This window comes from Vanessa atalanta, chromosome 10 (assembly GCF_905147765.1).
Source record: "Vanessa atalanta chromosome 10, ilVanAtal1.2, whole genome shotgun sequence".
Taxonomy (NCBI): domain Eukaryota; kingdom Metazoa; phylum Arthropoda; class Insecta; order Lepidoptera; family Nymphalidae; genus Vanessa; species Vanessa atalanta.
In genome coordinates, this window is record NC_061880.1 from 3,118,602 (window position 1) to 3,142,425 (window position 23,824).

The window sequence follows — 23,824 nt, forward strand, 5'->3', positions numbered from 1 at the left end:
GCGATGGACAGGCAGCCCATTGGCAGTGTGATTGGCCAGAGGTGGCAATCTGATGGATATTAACATAAATTAATAAAGCATATTAAGCCGGGTACAGATACGTATTATTTTCCCGAATCAAACACTGTAGCATCCGTCGTAGCGTATTGTCGACGTATTGTGTAGCTTCGTATTGTCGATGTCTTCCAGATCACTCTTTATCATAATATCATGATCGCATATCAATCCAGTTTTGTATCAGCTCTCGATCAATTTATAACAATATCTTTTATCAAAGTTCTACTCAAGTCTCCATCTTCAGATTCCTGTGACAGTAGTATCCTATCCCTTAATAGTTGTAGGTTTACGAAACAAACGATACGCGACCGTGTCCAAGGTGAAATCATGTACATATCTGTATCTGCTTTGATGATTGAGCAAAAACCGACTCGAGGTGGAACACTCCGTATCGCGTATCGTTGATACGGAGCAGCGTAACGAGAGCGCGAATCATGACTGCGTATCATTATCCGACCACACATGCGATCATGATATGCGTCGACATTATATTATGTGGGCCCGGCTTTATATACAAAATTAAATAGACTCGCTAAAGCTATCTTTGATTTTATGCAGGATATAAATGTAATTGTATATAATTAATACCTACGTGACACGTGATTAATAAAAAGGATCTAATCAACTTTTTAATTTTGTAAAATTACTTATGTTTGAATTTGAATTTGTTTACTCTTTGATTAAAGTGAGTGTATTGACATCAGTAGACAAAAGTATTTATATCAGCTTAAAACGTCAAACGGTCGTAAAGAAAAATATAATTCTCTTATTACGTCTACTGATAGTCTTCAAAGCGGATTTATGAATTTATAACAAATATTATAAGAATTGTCGTACAGTTTTAAGTATTTACGAGTATTATATTAAGCCCGGCATGAAATTTATACGATTCAAAAGTTATTGGATGCTAATAAATTGATTGAATTTCGTAAAAATTGTGGGCGGCTTCGATCACATGCACTATTGAAATAAGAGGAAATCATAAAATACATTTACTAATGCCAATCATTTTACATTTTAATTATTCTATTTTTAATAATGATTAGGTATTATATCTACTGAGACTAGTCTCCTATTTAGAAAATATTATTTTTAACAATATGTTGTATAAATATCTATTGGTCTATGAAAATATATACGGAACGAAAAATCCGACTATCACAAAGAGCGCGGTAGTGTAAATACTACCAGTTTTCAGAGACTGGGCTGAAAAAATTCCAAAGTAAAAGCTATCAAGTTTTTCTCAGCCCGAGGTTAAAACTTGGGAACCTGGTATCTGCTGACTTATAAGATAAAGCAACACAGTAATTTCGCAAGTATACACATCATCGCTATATTATATTGATTAAAGCATTAAGTTTATTTATAGTCGACATATTATACGTAGGTTACAGCCTACACTTTAAACGTGAATAGGTCACAGTAAATTTAAAAGCGTTGAATATTTCTAATGCTGTCAATCTTAGTTAATTTAATAATTGTTTGAAAGCGTAGTTGGTTGAACATTTTCATAGGTTAATTCTGTGAAGCGTTCATCAGCCACGCGGCAGTTGGTAACCCAATTAATACGAATATGTCCCAAGCCACCGCAACGTATAATTCTCAGAATTCTCCTTTATTAAAATGATATTAAAACATGTAACGGGCTTTGTTAATAAAACAAAAAAAAAGTTATTATTACTTTTGTAAATTATATAAAAAAATCTATTAATATTTCGTACAAATCAAAAACTATACTTAATGAATGCATAGTCTAAATGTAAATCTGTAAATCTTTTGGGCTTTCAAACATTAACAGCATCTCAATGTATTGTTTATAAGCCACATCTTGACATACTAAAATTATAAAGAAAACAATTTTCATTTAAAAGTCGTGAAAAAAGTCAATGATTAAGAGAGTGATAGGAATAGTAGTAAACGATGTTCGATAGTCCTACTCCTAATAACTGTCACTGGAATGAATATAGGATCTGACATCCGATCCATTTAGCTATTCACTTTGAACCAGGCCTCAATTGTCATAGCTCCATTAAAGTCAAGCGTCGGATGCGTAGGAACATACGGTGTGCTACATGAATTCTGATTAGTCGATGAATAGGAAATTTCACACATTATCTTCATTGAATTTGTGATCACTCGTGTATGTATTAACATATGTTTTTGAATTTATTAATATATGTTCGCTTAGTTATAAAGCTTTGTACTTTGTTTGTACTTTGTTAGGGATTAAGAACCACCTACTCATCACATATTCTAACGTCAAGTAGCAATGCTTAGTATCATTGTGTTTCAGTTTGACTATGGTGTAGCCATAAGCACAAGGGAAAAAAAAACGTGTTAGGTTCCAAGGTTGATGACGCATTGGTGATTTTAGGGATTGTTAATATACAGTGCCGATATGACTCCCGTGGTAACCAATTACCATCAGGTAGACCATTTGCCTGCGCACCTGTTTAAAAGTATTAGCTCATTGGTTGAAATTTAATGGTAATTAATAAAAATTAGAATTGACGTCATAGAAGTATAAGAGGAATTTCATTCCATTCCAATGGATAAATGTATTTATTTCCGTAGCAATTTAAACTGAGGCTCGAAAGACACATTTTTATCACAATTTTGAGACAGCCTTTGTATCACAATTTTGCTTATTTAGTCTGTTCCTTAAAAATTAAAAATATCTTAGAAAAATTAAATGGAAAGAACAGCAATAAATAATATTATGATAACATTTTATTTTCATAATTTTTGATATAACTTAAAGAAAGTGTTTATTCCCAGATACACTTTCTTTTAGTTAGTAGTCGACTTCAATCGGAACCTTCAATGTTTAAGGATCGTACAGATATATGGGCTAGTTATTTGAGTAATTACATTACCTTTATTAATACTGCTTCATAATTACATTTATCATTTTTTTTTTCATTACATTAATAGCCTGTAAATTTCCCATTGCTGGGCTAAGGCCTCCTCTCCCTTTGAGGAGAAGGTATGGAGCATATTTATTATTACCTAATATAAAGATAAGGTTATGAGTTAGAACACCTATATGTTAAGCGAAGGTTTCAGGTCCAAAGTAGAGTAGCTCCAAAAAGTAAAGAGACCTTTACCCAGCAGTAGGAAATTTAACGATATGTTTCGCGGGCTGGTAAGTTAAATTATTTGAAATGAAAAGTCGTTGTTGATAGTCCTTTGATTTATTTCAATGAGTTTATGGAACGCAGTTGGTTTAATCTTAACCGTTTTTTGTAAAAGTAACTCTTGACTTAAAGCATTTACAGTACTTACCTATTTGAGGAACATCGTAAGGTCGACCGGAACGCGAGGCGCGTAACATCATTTGGCTTGCGAGCTCGGCAGGTAAGTGCGGCGCTCGTTTATTGTTACGCATCCTACGTCGGTCCTTGTGCATAGGCTGATGTTGTACGTAGGTTCGTTCCGTCTCTGTTGTAGGTGTATCCGGCTCAAAGATCTCATGTAATGGTCGTGAACGTATTTGCAGTTCACGGCCGCCGCGCCACTCGGTTGAAAAGCGGCGCGGCGCCGGTTCAGCCACCGTTTGCAGCGCCAACGCTGCCAGCACAGTGGTCACACAGCACACCCGCATGATCACCGCCGCCCGCGCCCGCCACCACACACGCATCCGCTACTAAGTACACTGCCCGACGTGGACACCCACCGGGCGCGTGCCCGACCACATTATTCAAACTCCTCCACTAGTAGATAGGTAGATTCTATTACTTAGAATTTCTTTATGTTCGTCTTCCTTGACCACAGGAATCTGAAAATAATGTATGCCATTTAATACTTCGTTAACAAAATTTTTATTTTAATTACTCTCTAATCCAACATATAACTCTTATACATTATTATATACATTATGCCTATTATTAGACATATGACATCATTAGGCGGACGAGCAAACATATGTTTACTAGACATCACAATCATTTTTGAATAATAATTTACTTATGCCTATTTTCATTAAGTATTAAATTTTGATTTGAAATATCAAGCAGTACTTGCTCTAAAACATTAAACATTTTTATATAAAAGCTACAAGTCATGTTTCAGCTTTGACAACAGCCAGCGCTTCGGGCAATTCACTCGAGTGGCAAAGCGTTGTCCTGGGTGAAATCTTTTTGATATTGGTTACACTCATACTAAATATGTCTGTGACTTAGATTTTCTAACTTACAATACCAATTAAATTTATAATTAGTCTTTATTTATTCAAACTTAAGTGTTAAATTTATCGTAAAAAAATATATTTTAAAACATTATCAGTAAAAATAAAATTTGAAAGAGCCGTTTATTAAGTATATAAATCCATTTAATTTATAAATTTTTACATTTACTGAGATGATTTTAGCTGTTCTTTATGGAAAATTATTATTAGCCATAAAAATAATGTTGATCATTGTTACTGTTTGCTGTTTCGTTCTTTCACAGAATATTTACATTTACTTTCACTCTCATGTTACTCACATAACTTTAATTTGTGCAGACATAACACTCTACTGGACGTCGTTATTGATGTAAAGGACGGAATGTACTCGCAGTGGTACCGTTAACTTTGCTGGCAATGTGTAAACTTTTTCAATAAAAACAAATTAACTATGGTCTAAGTGCTAGCGCCTGCCACTTTCCTTACACTTACTTAAAAATATATGTTGTTTTTATTTGCGGTTCACTTTGATTCCAAATATATGAACATAATTGTTCTATTGTTATAGAGCTCGTGTTTCTCATATACAATTATCGTGTGAAATTATTGTAAGACTCTTTTCTGGCAAACACTGTATAACCTAATATCAGTCTGATTTGGGTCTTGATTGAAAACGTTTTTTGGTATTGATAGATATTGAGAGAGTTTTAAGATCATGACATCACATTACGACTTAAACCTGGGGGCAGATTAGTATAACTCAACGCACACAAAAACGCAAAGCAAAAAAAAAAACTGTTCGCAGATTTATCATATATTTTAAGCGCCAAACTAGCCATGTCGTGGTTGGAAGGGTAAGTGAGCCAGTGTGATTTACTCTCCACACACATGGGTCATAACGTCTTAGTTTCCAAGGTCAGTGGAGCATTGGTTATATAAGAAATGATTATATCTTATCTTAACTTCTTCGTACCAATGTCTACAGGCTTACCATCAGGTGGCTCATTTGCTATTCCTACATGCAGATGTAAAAAAAAAATAATGAAAACGTCACTGACTATGGATATGTAAAAATTTTAATATATTACAAATTTGAATAGGAATTTATACATTTAATAATCATAAATGAAATAGAGGAACGTTCCGACGTCTTACAACATACATAAAGGCATCCAACCTTAAACCAGAGTATATTCAATTTGAAATAGAAATAAAGATGAAATGAAACCTATTTTTAACTCCCCGTTTGCGAATTATTGCATTGGTTTCTAAATTGCCGTATGAAAATTTATTTTATCTATAACATTTTTCAAAGTCTAATTATGATCAATTCTAATTTCTAATTTTGAGGTCTCCAGTTGTCCTAAGTGTTATTTAGAGGGATTAGTTGGTGAGTATAAAATACTAAATATCTAACAATTCAATAAACCTAGCAGTTTTTTTAGCAATAATACACCTGAAGACATGATTCAATGAAACGATATGTTTAAGGTTTTTGTCAGCAGACGTAGGATCGGTGGCAATTTTTAATATTTCATTTTTATAAGTATATATATGATTTATACCAATTATCAGCTATCTGTTCTCAGATTTTGCAGAATTATCGCATCGTGTGCAACAGCTATGATGCTTCCTTTTTTGTTGCACTAAATACGATTTTTTGGATTAAATATTTATGCTATTATTTTTGCAATAAAATCAAATTTGTCTAAAAATATTTTTCAATTACAATGTCGATCGTTAAACTAACACTTACACTAACTCAACTGTTTGCCCGGGAAAACGGGACAGAAAAATTTAGGCAATACTACGTTTACATTTTCTCTCTATATATAATTTTGATTTTTCTTAAGTTTTTTCTTTAAAAAAGAAGGTGAAATGTGAAAATATTAGATTTAAATTAAAGATCCGTGAACATATTTAAATTATAAATTTGATAAAACTCGCTCTGCGTATCATCTGGTAAGCAGTTGGATGAATGTCGAGATTTCTTCGGCTCTTGTACTATATACCTATATGGTTCGGATTGTAAAATAATCTTGTTGCATTTTGTAGGGTTTCGCTAGATGGAAGTTTCTTAGGCTTTATTCATTTAGAAATAGCTTACGGTATTGGTTCCAGTTGTGTTCATCTGACCTTTAAGTATATTTAATTCTATATTTTTAACTTCATTCGCTGTTAAACTATCTATAATCATACATATTATGAGGATTAATTTGTATGAATGTCAATAAGTATAAATGGATCAATAAACTCTGAAACTATGATAACTACATAAATGCCGAACCGATTTTAATAATAATTATTTTACCATTCGAAATCTGCTTCATCCAGAAGTAAAATAGTAAAGTTCAATCATTTAAGTAAAAAAAGATGTATAAAATTAAAAATACATATACATACCTATTATTATATTATCTATACTAATATTATAAATGCTAAAGTAATTCCATCTGTTATCCTTTAACACTTAAACCGCTGAACCGATTTAGACTAAATTTATTATAGAGATATAAATATAGAGACGTATGCTACATTATTTATTTCACCTCTGTAGGGGGAAATGGGATGTGCCAGTTTGTATAGATAATGTTTTATAAATTTAATGCAGGCCAAGCTGCAGTATCAGCTAGTATTGTATCATATACTTTTTATACTTTATTATATAATACGGTATTCAAAATCAAGTTAAATGGTAGGCTAATTTATTGCGTCTCATTGCTTTGCCACCATCAAACTTTATCCATTATTGTATTATCTGTATTTCTTATCTATATATTATCAGATGATATCTGTATTTATATCAGATATCATCTCTTCTTTATGTACATTTTTAATGTCTGAATATTCTTAATTAAAAGTGTGACGTTCAACAAATTGCTTCATTTAATTTTATATAATGATAATTTGAAATGGTAGCAAAATAGCTAGTAGCATTTCATCATTACATGGCAATTTTGATTTTGCGGGCGAAAAATGAACTAAACCTCAGCGGAGGTATTAAGACGGGGAGCTAAATCGTCTCATTTATTCATGAAAAAAAATATCATGTTTATATTCGAAGAATATATTTCATTTTTAATTAATTCCGAGACTCGAAGTTTATGTATTCTGTTCAACAGTTAAGCTTAGTATAGACTTAGTATACATTTTTATAATAATAATATTTTATTCTACACTTGGTATTGCTGCATTCTGATTTTAAAGGTGGCTAAGCCGGTAATTGTAGGCATTCAAAACACAAAGTACTAGGTTCCATGGTGTACTGATGACCGTGAAAAAAGTAATTTATTCAACAAGATTATAGATGATAAAAAAGCGTAGAGCTAATTTTTGTTGACGTTTAGGCATATATATATAATGCCTGCCTGAACATATATATATAATATCCTTGAAAAAGAGAAACGACTGAGTTTCTTGCCGGGTCTTCTAGGTAGAATCTACGTTCCGAACCGGTAGCTTCACTAAATGTAGTTGAAAATTCAAAAGACAATTCAAATGAGCTTTTAATAACCTACTTGAAAAAACTATATTATGTAAGTAACAACCGGTGAATATGCCACTGTCTACTTTTGAGAAGATGTTTGGAACCAATACCTGCATCGTATACACATAATAAATATACGGATAGTATACTGAACCTCAAAATATGTTTTGATAAATAATGTGTTAAAAGCATTTGTTATTAAATGAATGAACATTTTAATATAATATTTAATCGAGTCTTTCGTCACAATTATGCAAATATCATGAATTGTTCAGAATTAACATTGAAATATGAAATTTCAATTATAATTTGACTATTGCTTTAATTATTAAAAACAAATAAATTTCTATAAATACAAATCCTTTTTAATACTCAAATATCTTATAATATTAAATAAGTCAAATCTTATTTCGTATGTCTTGGAAACGGTTCTAATAATAAAGTTTATTAATAGTATGTTTTTCCTGGAAAAAACCGCGATTTTCCATAAAAAAATAAAAATAAACCAAATTCATGCTTGCTTTTGTCCGTATTTTATACGAGAACGTATTGTTTATTGGAAACATTTTGCAGTTGTTATTCTGAGATAATAAAATTATGTTACATTGCTTAACATACCATACCAAGCATGTATATCTAATTGTTAGACTGCATATTTGATTAGCGCATAAACTTTAGCATTGGAATTAAACTTTTCGATATTTTAGCACAATAACTTAGAAGAAAATATCAATTTTACCAATCAAACGAATCAATAAGCCCTAAGATATAATATAACTTTCATCTCCTGATATAATATGTTATTATTATATTACACTAGCTAGTCCCGCGACTGCGTTCGCGTGATTTTAAGCCTTAAAAATAGAGGTATTATATGGTTGACATATTTGTGTATCTTTGCGTATAATGCCATGAGCATTCCCAAATAAGTTAATTTTTTTTTTGAAAGATGTCTTATTTTAGTGCTTTGCCATCCATAAAAATCAAACCACAAACAGCCAAACGTTTCAAATTTATAATTTATACTTGTAATATTAAAAAGTTATGATGTATTTGTCTACCTGCGTAATGTATATTACACGATATTACACGTCGTGCCTGCGGAGATTAAAGCATAGATTTTTTTGCAGTTACGAACACGCGCTAGAGTTACATAAAGCTGGCCGTGTGCACTGGAAACTGGACTTCTTCTTGCAATGAGAAGGAACCGGGGTAAAGACATCAAATTATCTGCGCCTTACCTATTTATATTTATAATATATTTTTTTGCAAATGCAAAGGGATGACGTAACACCATAAGTACTCTTTAAAAATATTTTAATCTCATCAGCCCTGGTTACATAATATCCCGATTTTAATAAAAAAAACGCTATATGTGACTTAAATACATCAGTGAAAACCGCATCCAAATCGGTTAAGCCGATTCCGAGATTAGCGGTCAGACAAAAATTCTAAAAATCATATTTATGTGATCTAATGCGTTAATAAATACCCCTACTAATGTTTTTTCTCAAATATCTTTCAAGTACAGATTTCGATCAATTACGATTTTGATATATGTATATTTTTTTTTTATGGCATTGGTTGGCGGACGAGCATATGGGCCACCTGATGGTAAGTGGTCACCACAGCCCATAGACCAAGGCGCTGTAAGAAATATTAACCATTCCTTACATCACCTACGCGCCACGAACCTTGGGAACTAAGATGTTATGTCCTTTGTGCCTGTGATTACACTGGCTCACTCACCCTTCTAACCGGAACACAACAATACAGTGTACTGTTATTAGGCGGTAGAATATCTGATGAGTGGGTGGTACCTACCCAGACGGGCTTGCACAAAGCCCTACCACCAAGTATATATATATATGTATTGTGTAATGTGATATGTATTTTTTATGATGTAGATAGATGGATGAACACAAGTGGCCCATCTTATAGACATTGGCGCTGTAGAAATATTAACCATTTCTTACATCGCCAATGCGCCACCAATCTTGGGAGCTAAGATATTATGACTGCCTGAAGTTACACTAGCTCACTCAGCCTTCAAACCGGAACACAACGATATTAAGTATTGCTGTTTGGTGGGAGAATCTTATGAATGTGTGATCCCTACCCTGACGGGCTTGCACAAACCTCTAGTAAAAGTTTAGTGTTTTGTTAATGTTATAAGATTTGTTATTTTTAAGCTATTCTCTGTTTTTTTTTAAAACGATCTGTAACAAAAAAAGCTACTTCTTATACCAATTTCGTCTGAGCTGCTATCGATATCAATTTATGTCACGAATCATTATTGCTTTAAATTACGCTGGTATACATACTATTCAAAGCGCAACACTTCACACCGTAGTAATTGTTTGTGTGGGTGCTAAACATTCAGGCTGGTGAATTCATGATTCAAAACATTTCAAATTATGTTACATCTCTATTGGAATTATCATACAAGCGAGTAATGATTACCGTTAAGTCGATGATGTGACATAATAAGTAAATAAATATATAAATATATATACATAGATAGTCAGGCAGAAATATGGAACACCTGATGGTATTTGGTTACATGGGCAGTGCAAGAAAAAATAATCTAAGCTGCAAATATGTATAACCTTTGAGCCTGTATTTACACTGGCTAACTCAACTTCCAAACCGGATCACAACAATACTAAGTATTGTATTGTTAAATATATGCTGTGCGGGTGGTATCTACTCAGACTGGCTTACACAAAGACCTATTCAAGAAAATTGTATTTAATTTTTTTTAAGCAATTTATGGCGAACGTGCTAGAAGCTCATCCGATGGAAAGCGATTACGATCGCCCACGGACAATCTTGCAGGTACGTTGCTAGCCTTCAAATTTAATAGAGAAACGATAATTTATAAATTATAATTTTCAAATTAAAACAACGAAATAATTTGATGTTTGCATTTAAGATTACCTTTAGTTATGATTTTAAGAAAAGATTCATCACAAGTGTTAAGATGAGAATAATTCTGATGAAATACATTATTCTCTACACAAAGGTTCCCTCCCTCCGGCAATCCTTTAGGTATAAATTTGAATAATGCCCGAATATATGTTTCATTACTTGCTTCGCAGAATATTGATGCTTCTTCAAGGAAAGTCGTGGATAAATTGCATGTTTATATTATATACTAGATGTCAGGCCCGGCTTCGTACGTGTAGCATACGGATCTATGCGGATTATATTGTAAGGCAAATAAGAACCTTCGGGAGCGTAACTGCTTATCAAAGTAAATCACAATGGGATGATTTGTTTGGAACCTATACAAACATGCAAACATTCATATATATTAACCTATTTATTATAGGTTAATAGCATTTATATTTTTTCATGCAGAAGGTTTTTGGAATGAAGTTCTTCTACGCGGTTTACTGCTGAGTGAACGAGCAGAAATCGTCACGTAAGAAAAACGCGTTATGCAGGCGACCTTTCTCTTTCTTTCTTTCTGTCTCTTTCAATAGTATGTACAATACGGATATATTTTTTCAACTTACTTTTTTTTTAAATAATTTTGATTTCTCTTTCTTTTAATTATTTACAAACTTCTTTGTATTATTTAATTGCATCCGTTATTTTATAAATAATATACTGCGACAGCAACTTCTTTCTAACCGGGTGCCCCACGACACATCTAGTTTTTTTTATTAGTAGATACTTGCACTTAGTTTTAATTCACCGCTAGATGGCGCTGCAATACAGCATATTCCAATACCATTCAATTGCTAATTCGTATATATACACAGGCAGGACAACGTGTCCCGGATTTTGCAAGTTTACATATGAAATAAAATTTTACATTCGAAAAGATTTAACAAGCCACTATTTCGTTTTATATCTAATCTTTTATTTGCAGAATAGGTCACTGTGTTTCTCTAAAATAAATGTATTACAAATAACCGAGAGAATATCCAATGGGTTTCCAATACCGGAAAATATTTTACGCCTATTTGTTGTTTGATGTCCGCCTAACTGATTTTGGGGGAGGCGTCCATTTTGTTTTATTAATATTTATATTTTTCTATTTCTACACATTATTGATATCTGCCAATCTATCATATTAACTTTTTATACAGTTTCTTTTTACTTTCGCAGGTCATACGATATGCGAGATTTATGTCTAGCTTCAATAAGTTTCAATAACTTGTTATTTGTGAAAATATGAACTTATCTTATTTAAAAGTGGGCAAAAGTAAAAAGAAATGTACCGTTAAATGTATAAATGTTTAGTTAAAAATCGAATATATAAAGTATAAACATATCCGTAATTAAAAAAATTGTTCTAAAATTTATCAACTAAAAATCTAAAAAAACGTTCTTTTTTTATTTTACGAATATAAAAATAAAATATTTTTAAAGTATAACATTTGATTGGACAGTTTAATTTGACTAAGGTTCTGATTTACGCCATCGCTTCGTTTCGCTTTGGACAAAGTAACGGCTCAAGGTATTATAGTTTAATGTTGGGTAATAGCTAGGTTGATGGAGCGGGTAACTTGCTTGACGTGGGACTACTAAGACGAACAATAATAATACATTTATATTACTTTATATATAACTAGTTATGTCCCGCGGTTTCATCAGTTTTATACACATACATGTTTCATTCAGTTTTCTCTACAGATTGACCTTTATAGTTATTGTCGCTAATATCCAAGCTTGAAAAAAAAAGTTAATATATTTCAACAAACGTACTATCTAACACAAGTAGTATTTTTCCAACGTGTCTCGTAGCTTCTTAGATTAGCGCGGTCAGGCATACAAACTTTCCAGCTTTGTAATATAGATTATTGTTCCCATGCAAAGCCAAGGCAAGCCGTTAGTATTATGTAATTACAAAAGATAGCCACAGGTGGTATTGCTGTGATGCTATCGTTCCGTGCGACATTAGACTTTCGTTGTAATTCAAACCTAAGAAAGTTCCTTTGTTCAGTGATATTCCTGACTAAACATTATTTAGCTTGTGAGATTATTTTCCACGAGATTCCTTTGTAATTTATTATTAGCATTTCAGACTATTATTGCACTACAGGTGTTTTTATAAATAAAGTTTATATTACTAGTTCTGAAGTTGAATATCAAAATAGTCATATTAGATTACGTTGGCATTTTAGCAATAACGTAGCGTCGAAATTCAATGTTTTCAATGATGCTAAAGATTCGATTTTTAGAATTCAATCTTCTTAATTTTAAGAGGAGTTACAATTGTATATATGATTGTTAGTAATTCTGGAAGTAGTCAATTGTAAATGGAATAAGTATAGTGTAATGAACTCACTCAAAATCTATTTTGATTAAGTTTCTCCTATTGAATTTCCACAGTCGAAAAATTGCCCTTACAAGTTTTTCGTAACTTTTCTATTATAAGAATAATATAAATTGATGTAAAGAATATTATTAATAATATAATTATATTAATCTGAACTGTCAATAATAAGAAAAAGGCAATTAGTTCTATATTATATTCGGTTAATATGTTCCAAGATTTTTTATATTTCGAATATTTTCAGTGTTCGTCGTTTGACTTTTAAGCTTTTATCCATTTCAGACTACACAGATAGTGCCCCTGACAGGTGCGAGTGATAAACTCATGTGTATCTTATACCTTCGTGCAGCTTTATGTGTCGTAAACTTCTCTATTAGGCTTAGATCCCTATATATAGGTACACCTTTATAGCGTTTCCTTTGGACAACATTTTGATATCCTTTTAGGGGTCCAATAGCAAAGCGTTAAACAATAGAGGTATTTTATTTGTAGAAATTCGAAACTCACCGCAAAACACGAGCTTGAAATATAGGAATGTGATATGCGACATTAACTATAATAATTAAAGGATACTCAATATTTCACGAATGAGATACGAAGTGAATTCTTACAGAATCGCACTACTGGTAAAACATTAAATTTGTCTTCCTGACTATTTACAATTCAACGTGTAACTTGGTATAATTATTTCTTAAAGTATAAAACAATAACTGATGTAATTTTGACAGAGTAGAGCAGAGTCTTAGTCATACCTATTAATTCATAACTGTCGTAAGTATACGACGGATTGTTGTTAAGCGTAAGCATCAAATTAACACGTAAGCGTTTCAATCACTTGCATGGTGGTAGCCAATGCACTAGCAAAAGTGTAACTTACGTGAGGAGACGGCCAGACATAGAAGTCCATCAAATTATTTCCGTGCACTTTACATTCTTCGTTGGCTCCGCGTATGGTAAGAACAATCAAGTTAGCCGAGTAGAAAATGTATTTATTATTAAAAAGGAACATCCTTATACTGTGCTAGAAGAACCATCGTGCTAATAAACTGTGTCGTGTGTCTAATGTCTATGTCAGTGTCCGTTGATATGTTATATTTACGTTAAATCAAAAAAGGCTTGAAAAAAGTACGAGGCGTGTGATTAAATTCAATTGTTAGATGTCGAGTAAATTATTTTTTATATATAAAATATGTAGCTTATTAATAAAACTTATAATATATTTTTTTTAATTCTTAAAACGGAAGTAGGGATAACTTAAAGTAGAACATGTTTTATCTTTTAATATAGATATATATTAATTCGGGAACATTCGTATTGTACGTGGTTATTTATAGTCAACTAAAGGACGTCGATATATCCCGCACGTCTATAATTACACTGGCTCACTTACCCTTCATATTTGAACTGCAATTTAAACCTGATTTATGGTAGAATTATTATCGTGTGAAAATTATGTAGTGATACCGACACTAAGTCCTACCTACCTACTAAGACATAAATATAATTTGCAACCAATCGTGTTTTTAGTTGGAAATTATATAACAATACAAAAAAAATGTTAATTGGAAAATAAATTTGTTTGAATTTCTAAAAATATAACAATAATAACTATTTACTTTATAAATACATTGTCAAAAATACATTTTGTTTTCCTCGAATTTTAATGGTACAATGTAAAACAGATTTTGTTTATAGTATTATCTATTTTCGACATTCTGTATTATCGACACAAAGTTTAAACTTAGAAAATATACGGACAATGCTAATAGTCTGATAAGTAGTATTAAACTTCCGATTACAATAATATAATTATTATAAACTAACCTAACTTAATCTTTTTTTAACTAACTTAATCTTGGTATGTGAGGCTTTAATTAATCCAATTATCGGACGATTAGACACTTCGAAAATATGCATATGAAATGCGGCTACACTTTACACGTCCAAATTTAAGATTGATGTATTAAATATTTGATTTCTAAATTTACTTCTCACGCAGTCTTTAAATTGAACAAATAACGGAGGTGTCAAATGAAATAAATTACATTTTGTCATAGAAAGATACGGTGAACTTTAGTAGGGAAATCTTATATTGAAGAATATCCGTCGCGCTCGTACCTACACGACTTCTTTCTTTTTCGTAAAATAAATGTAATAAACGAGGCTTAAAATAACTTAAATATTTTATATGTTAATTTAATAAATAAAACAATACGATTTTAGACATTGTTTTCAAGGTTGTCTCTGTTTTAATCTTTCATAAATATTAATTTTAAATAAGATAATGTACTCGTTTATATTATTATTATTACAATACACAGTATAGTTAGCCCGCTGCCGAGAATGACACGATGATAAATAATTTTAGACTGCCTTTACAATACGGGGAACTTAAGGGCCAAAACCTGTAGCGTGCTATCGGCAAGGCTATATTTATAATCGGGTGGCGTGTGGTGGTCTGTTGACGTCATCGCGAGCGGGTGGGGGCGCAGGCGAGCCGGGAGGTGCGCCCTCCGATACGCACTTGCAAATTCGCACCTCCATGAATGGAGGAATTAAATTATCCCCAGACCGACCGACTCTCACAGTACGCGACCTGAGCTGAACTCTAGAACATCTGCGCATACAAGTTCTATCGATGCATCAACCGAGATGTTATTGAACCGGTACGACAGTATGTGATTTCATTTAAACATGTTCCAAATACATCGAACATTGAATCAACCCACACGATTCATATATAAACAAAAACCTTGAATACAATAATATATGTAATTTAGCAAATAATTGTGATGGCTTAATAGCCATTCGTGGAACATTTTTGAAGACTAGTATAAAATATAATTTTTCTTAAACATATTTTGTTGCGCTATTAAATTAAGCTTGGGCTCATAGTGAATATTATATCAGGTATATTTGTATACTATTAATATATATGGTTTTTATTTTAGCCCGTAATCGTTTGCTTTTATAAAACGTATATAATGTTTGAAAAAGTCTCAATAAATGAGTTACATTATGTAAATATGATATCTAATTTATTACCCTAATAACCAGGAAATAAGGTGAAAGAAAGTCCTGAAATGTAATTAAATGTTATTTTGACATTGGACGGTGAATAAGAAAATTCTTTTTCGTTCAATAAATTGGAGTGAGGGAATATTTATTGAACACACTGAACCTAACTCTCGTCTTTTGTTTGTGAGACTTTCGATATTTCCATTTATAATATTTATGTGCTAGCCTTATTTGAAACGAATTTAGAAGCCATGTAAACTTATTTCGCACAAATAATACAAATAATATGAAATTGGCTTTAGTTGCTACATACTTATACTTTAAGTTGAATGAAAGCAACATCGTTTAACTTTTAAAGAGAAACCCTACATGTAGACTTTAATTGAAATTGTGTATAAGTATTTGTTTTTGATCCCTCAGCTCACCTTAGATGAGCCGTGGGACATTTGCGGACTTTACTTTTATACGTCACTCTGACTATAGACAATAATCTTGGCTATAGATATTATATGTCAATGGTAGTATCATTACATTGTCTATGTGCTTCCAAACGTGAGCACTAATGACTATGTAACGCGTCGTAAGCCTCTAATTACTCCAGTAATTCATCCCTCTCACCGTATTATTACTATATACTATATACCTATATTTGATGAATGGATCGTAACATATAGCTTGGATCATTAACAAAAAATGTTTCGCCACAATGCAGTTTTACTATATGTGGTAAAGGGGAATATATGAGACTCATTTGTAAATGTAAATCGAATAAGCGAACACCTTTTCGTGACAATTAAGGTTTCCGGCGTTAAAACAAGCTAAGATTTCTTCGAAATGCTTTTCATTCTTACCGCTAAAGGTTTATGTTTAGTTTTGACGCAACATATGCTAATATTTATTTCTAAAATATACGAATATTTGACCACAAGTTTTCTCATATCTGCTATAATTTTTGCAGTGTTAGTTTATTTAACTCAAGAAAAAAATCTCTCTACGACGTTGATATAATAAGCTTTATAATATGTGAAATTTATATATATATTACAGTATGTTAATATTTTATTAACATACAGTGTACCCGTCATGTATCCGTCATGAAACTACTTTCTATTATAATATCAGTGATACAATGCAATATAATTAGTAGTTTTTTCAAAAAGCTGGAATAATTAACGTTATAATATTAGTGTAAATGTGCGTTAATTCATAGGCGTAATATAATCAACGAGGGTTATGGCTAGCCAGTTAAGCTGCAAGTGATATTGTGGAGTGCGTGCGGTCAAAGGTTTGAAACGTTGTGTGCGTGTAGTGGCCACAGGTAATCGATGTGTTCCGTGTCACTCTTTACTGCTTTGATGTCAACTTCAATTCAATTACTCTTATCACGCGAGCTGATCTTTAACTGAGCTATTAGAAAATGTCGCAAGTGTCCCAATTTTCCAGTAACTTTATTTATTATCTGTTTTTATAACTTAGTATAATTCATATTAATGATTATTTTTTTTAAATAATATACTTATAAAATATAACAATAACGTTAAATTGACTGTTAACTTTGACGTACTGTTACGTTTATCAATGATAATACGAGGTTATAATAATAATATAACATAATATAGAAGCATTTGTTTCTTTGTAAATATTTAAAACCTAACAAGGAAAAAACCTGTTTAATGATTTTTTTTTTATATAATTAATTTTATTAAATTACTTGTCAGAATTATTTGTACTTCTTTATTAAAACTATTTGAAAATACATATTCTCCTTTCCCTAAAATATATTTCGAGAGTTAGGAAATTGATTTTTCTCTTTCTGTTCACATAATAATAAATAATGCATAGAATAATAATATTACAGAAAACTGTTAAGTGACTAATCAATTTCTAGATTTTTGGACTAAGCAATAATTTGCCTATAAAATATTTTTTGGCACAACGAACGAGTGGACTTCATATTAGTCGGTCTTTAATATATCTATAGAACAGACATTTCTCAAATTATTCTCTTTACTAAGGTAAGTTATAATAGCCACCTTATTATAATAATAACTTTTACAATAAAAGCATTTTTCCAAACGCTGTCATTCTTGACGTATCGGTCGTTTTCCAGCGTCCTTCGCATTCCGTGATGTAACCCCCTGAGACATCGATACAATTTTGATATTCATAATAATGTTTCATTATGCGTAGCGCAAATCTGTCAACTACACGCCCGTCGTAAGATGTAATATTATAAATATTTTTTGAATTAAAAGGTGAATGAAAACAATAATTAAACTTATAGTTTAATTATTTTTTTCATTTTTTAAATTCGAACGCATATTACCTGAAAGTAAATTTGATGGTTTGATAATTTTTTACTTGGTGGTAGGGCTTTGTGCAAGTCCGTCTGGGTATCCACTCATCAGATATTCTACCGCTAAGCAGCAGTATTCAGTATTGTTGTGTTCCGGTTTGAAGGGTGAGTGAGCTAGTGTAACTACAGCCACAAGAGGCGCATTGGTGATGTAAGGAATGGTTAATATTTTATACAACGAAATTGTCTATGGGCGGTGGTGACCACTTACCATCAGGTGGCCCATTTGTTCGACCGCATACCGATATCATAAAAAAAATAGTCGTTATTTTTAAGTAAAACGGCTGTAACTATAATGTAACTTATTTTGTCACAATCATAAAGTAAAGTAAATAGAGTGATCACTACTAATCAATGACTGAAGATTGATTTTTTATAAATATCGACGCCATTTTATAAATAAAATTGCAATTAAAAATGATAATGAATGCGTACGTGAAAACAACGTATACTTTATGGATAATTACTTGTTTTATTTATTTTTATACGACTCCAGTGCAGTTATTTAATTAATAGTCAATTTAAACATTATAAATTTCGTATTTTCCAAATTAAACATCAATATTTATTAGTCATGAACGAAATAAACTGAAATTACCTTAAAAAAATGTTCCTGTTCTAATAATTAATTACGATTTCGATTAAATCGTACAATTAGTATTATTCGTATAAAGTTGTATTAGTTTTGGTGGTCATTTCTTTATCCAAACTATATCCGTACAGGATATATATATTTTTTTATATATTTTTTTTTGAGCGTCTATCACGTGCAAGTTACTGAACGTATCGGTATTCCGACCATTCGATGCGGTATTGTCCGTAGATCGTTATAGGCTATTAATTTTTTTCATCCGTTGCTCTTTCCTCCTTTTTTATTTAATGTTTAGCGAAATGGGTGGGTAAAGGTAATTAAGAAATTGAATGAAAAACGAAGAATGAGAGTGAGTGTGTTTGTTACGCTATCACGTTTTTAAGTTTTGAATTTACGTTGACAGGAAAAAACCATGGCATCTACTCGTATATTATGTATAATTTTGTTAAGTTGGACACTGACCATTAAAATAAGAATAAATTTAAAAACAGCATACGTTCTGCAACTGTTTTGGTATGGTTAATAATATTTCACATTCAACAGTTTATATCGCGAGATAGATTATAATCTTACGGCATGTACATTTTAACGGTTACATATACGCCACATTTATTCTTAATAATATCTAATTCATTTCTAATTCTAAACAGAAAAGTCGCGATTTAATAAAGTTGATTTATCTTTATGATTTACATAAATAAAACATTTATAAAATATAATAAAAAACGCGTCAATTTAAATTTAGTACCTAGTTTAAAGTAAGTATTTAAAGATCAAATGCAATATGTCGTCTCGACGCTGACGCTACGAAATTAATGACATGACAAGCTATGCCAGCGCCTTCATTGTGTTCGCAACCCACTTGGCTCAGAGTCACTCTACATGTAAATGGTATACCGTGTAATATTAGAAAACCTTTCCACGATCCTTTTAATTTCACTATTATAATTATTTTATTATACGTAACGATATTTTATCTTGTGTTTGATAATGAACATTGCGATATCAAACCATTTTTCTCATCAAATAAACATTATAATTACGTACACTAGTGGATTATCACTGTAAAATATATTAAGGAATTCCTTTTTCGAATTTAAATTAATAAATCATGGAATTGCATTAATTTATCAAATATTAAAGTAGGAATTAAAATGTGTGTAATTTTGTATTATTTATTAATATTCAAAGGAAGGTTTCATTCAATGAAACGTTAGTGAATAGTCTAATGTGTGAGAGCATAGGGTGATATTAACCAGACATGTAAATAGATGTGGAGTAGTCGCAGTCAGCGCGTCGACACTCGGCGTAGACATCGTGCCGCTAACCTAATTGGCGGCAATTCCTCGGATAATGCTAATTTTATGACATGCCTACCCATTTTAAAAATACTGTGCTAGGTAAGCTCTTCTTTGCATATTTATTGCAATTTAATTCGTTTGGTTACACAATTGCATGCATAATTGTCTATTTAAAAGATTATTTCGTTACTCTGTGTTATTCTAATACTAGCCGATAATCCGATATTTTTAAAATTATATTTTGTTATTTGATAAACATATTATTATGTATAAACAATATATAGTCATTGTAAAAAGTATATCTAAAACATTTTGTTTTGTTTCAAGCCCGGCTAGAAAACAATCGACAGTTGATAAAATTTTATATTAATTAAGGTTATTCTAAAATTTATATATTTGTGGTATACTGTGAGAAATATAACTATTACATTATACAACAATAAAACCTTAATACAATTAGCTCTTTTAAATACATAAATAAAAACAATATATTAAATCTTATTATTATTGTTTGATATATTTTTGAAATAATTATTTACTACCGTAGCAGATACTAAAATTAATTCTGGAAATGCGAGAAACGTGCGTTGCTACATTGTCTCGTCCTCTCATGTCAGGGAAACGGCGATAAGGGATGTACTGTGGCGGAAAGCGCTGAATCGAGAAATCGGAGTAAACATACAAATTCGAGCAACAGTTTTTTTTTTAATGTAATGCTTGATCTTATTGACGTTGGTTAGAGGTTTGCGATTAAATTTATATGAATATGAAAATTAAATGGTTTCCTTTCTAAATGGCTCCTTTTCGTCGTGATTTTCAGTACGAAACAGAACTAAGAGAATTAATTCTTGATTGCTAATATTACGATATTTCTGATAATTTGTGATTTCTACTTAAATTTGTAACTATATACTATTATAATCGAATATATATATATATACATTCATTATTGAGAACCGAAGAAACTGAAAAGTCGATTTCACAATTTACAAAATTATTGAACCTATGATAAATGTGACATTTGCTAAATCGACTATATTTATATTGCTCTATTTTTTTAATAAACATTCTAATCTACAAACAAAACATAAAAAAATCTATAAAAGACAAATTTTAAGAATTTGTCAGATGTATTCGTTTATATTTTCCAATATATTTTTATAAGTTGATATTATATATATTTATGGAATCTATGTATAATTTTCTATCATATGCATATTTCTTAAAGGAGTATGAGCTGTGCCTATACAGATATTCATGGATTTTGTTTCATTAAAGCGAATTATGTTTGTTAATGTGGCATTTCAAATATCTGAACTTTGACATTTCAGAAAACATTAGTTGATTTTATTAAGTATAATAAGGTTAAAAAAATATTAAAAAGAATCCAAATATATTCAATAGAAATGCTGCTATTATCCCTATTTGTCCTGGCTCGGCTAACGCCCCTCAACCACTGCCGCTTGAGGTGCGGGGGTTAAACGTTCGTTCCACTCACTTGTTTGCGTAGTTTAAAAACCACAAATCAAGCGGAACTATTCTCGGTTTAACGCTCACAGACTGCCTTTGACACCAAAGCGCTTCCAGCTTTCGTGTTGGTCATACGAAGTCAACTTTAAAACACGCGAATATAGAATTATTTTGTTCATTACTTAAGTAATTGTAACAAGTATTGTCTGTGAGTTGATACGAGTTCAAGCATAATAACCTCGACCATCGACTATTATTAACATGAACGATCGTTAATAACATTCTATTTTCATATTTTGTTGAAAACCTTAAAGCTCGTCAAAAACAAAAACAAAAAAAGATATCGTTGAAAAATAGAGGCGAAATGTGACTTCTTTTCTCTTTGGTTTTTTATATATGACTATATAAAATTGTATTAAGAACTTCGAATAGAACGTTTTGGAAAGAAATATTCGACGCAGTATAATTAATATAATGGGTTATGATATAAGCATGGGAATGGCCTTCTCCGAATTGTTATCGTTAGCCATTGAATATGCCAGAAATACATTGGCCTTAACCCGGAAAAGTTTGTGAAAAAATGCAGAACACTTAAACAATATTTGTCGTCAAATTTATGATATTTTGTAGTCTGAATATTAATAGCAGTTTGCGTGCATTTATTATGGATATAGGTTTTTCGTAAACATTGATTCAAGAAAAGTTTTTCTGTAAACAAACATCGTCGTTAACTTATAATAGATTAAATGATAGGTTAAGGGTTGCGATATTAATCTGAAATGCCGACTTAGCTATTCTTTTCTAATAATAAAGGTGGTAAAAAAAATAATCAAGGTCCCATTTACGTTTAGTTTTTAAGGTGTTATTTTTATAAAAATATATATGATTGATGAATTTATCTTACGCTACAAAAGTAAAATTAATTCTTTTATAAAATCGCTTTAATTTTTCTTAAAGATATTTTAAAATAAATTCATAACTTTCATGCCAATGAAGCAAAAAAACACACGAAGCCCTACAATTCAATTTTTTCTGCTTTAGTCGCCGCAAGCTCTGGATTAACTCTGGATGGTAATTGTTATTTTAAAAATTTGAATATAATGGTTTGTAAAACTTTGTAGTTTTAAATTTAAATAGATTTAGTTTCTATCGTTAAGAAAAGTTATTATTAAAGCACGTTTATGGAGACTTTGAAAACGGAGAAGTTTTGTTTTTTGGTTGTTAGTTTAATTACAGACACTTAAAGAGATCGACCATTTGAGATCCCAAGTCTAGAAGGATAATATTGTATGAATTGGATTTTATTTCTTTATTCTTACTGTACTAATATCTAAGGGCTCATCACTAAATGGCGCATTAGCTCGCTTGTTTTCCAAATATAAATAAAAAAACTCTGATTGTAAAATTTAAATGTAATAAAACCATTGTCCCCAAAGACTTCGTTCGCTTACAGTTTTCATTAAAAACCTATAGAGCGTAGAATTTCAACTTCAATTATATTCAACATTTAATATCAGATTAATGGCAAAATTATATAATTATCATCATCATCATAATCTAATAGACAAGTACAAACGAAAAATCGGCGGAACTAACCAAAATATTGCTAACATTATCTCGACGAAGAAGAATAAACTCATTTCATTAATTTAACGGGCCACACCCGTCCTTGGATGTTAAAAGGCCTAAATAAATTATAAGCCAAGGTGGGCGTATGTACTTATATATCTCTATGGCAAAATCCTCCATCTCTTTATATCAAGCCAGATAATTTAATTTTGTTTTATATTTAAATTTGATATTTAGATTTGTTTTAATATTATTATCATCAAAATTCACATGTAAATGGTCCAATGGCTAGGACATGTGATGCTAAGTGATAGTTTTGAATAGTGATGCGATTTCATGTTCAACCGTGTTTATGTTGGCTTTGGTCGCTTTTTATTTTCATTTGAAATAGTGTTCGTGAATGTAAGCCATTTATAGAACTAGGGTTTATTATTCATAGTAAAAAGGATTGACTACAGGAAAAAAAAAATAGACCGATAAACAGACTTTTGGTCAGCTTTCATTCACTAGATTTTAAAA

The 23,824-nt window shown here is 31.1% G+C and overlaps 1 protein-coding gene across 1 annotated transcript in view; it reads right to left on the reverse strand.

The window, feature by feature from the left end:
• Positions 1-23,824, reverse strand: part of LOC125066918 — an 82,110-nt gene that overhangs the window by 41,360 nt on the left and 16,926 nt on the right. The window contains exon 2 of the mRNA XM_047675243.1: positions 3,343-3,835. Coding sequence (XP_047531199.1) covers positions 3,343-3,697 — 355 coding nt within the window. The 5' untranslated portion in view covers positions 3,698-3,835. The remainder of the gene's footprint in view (positions 1-3,342; positions 3,836-23,824) is intronic.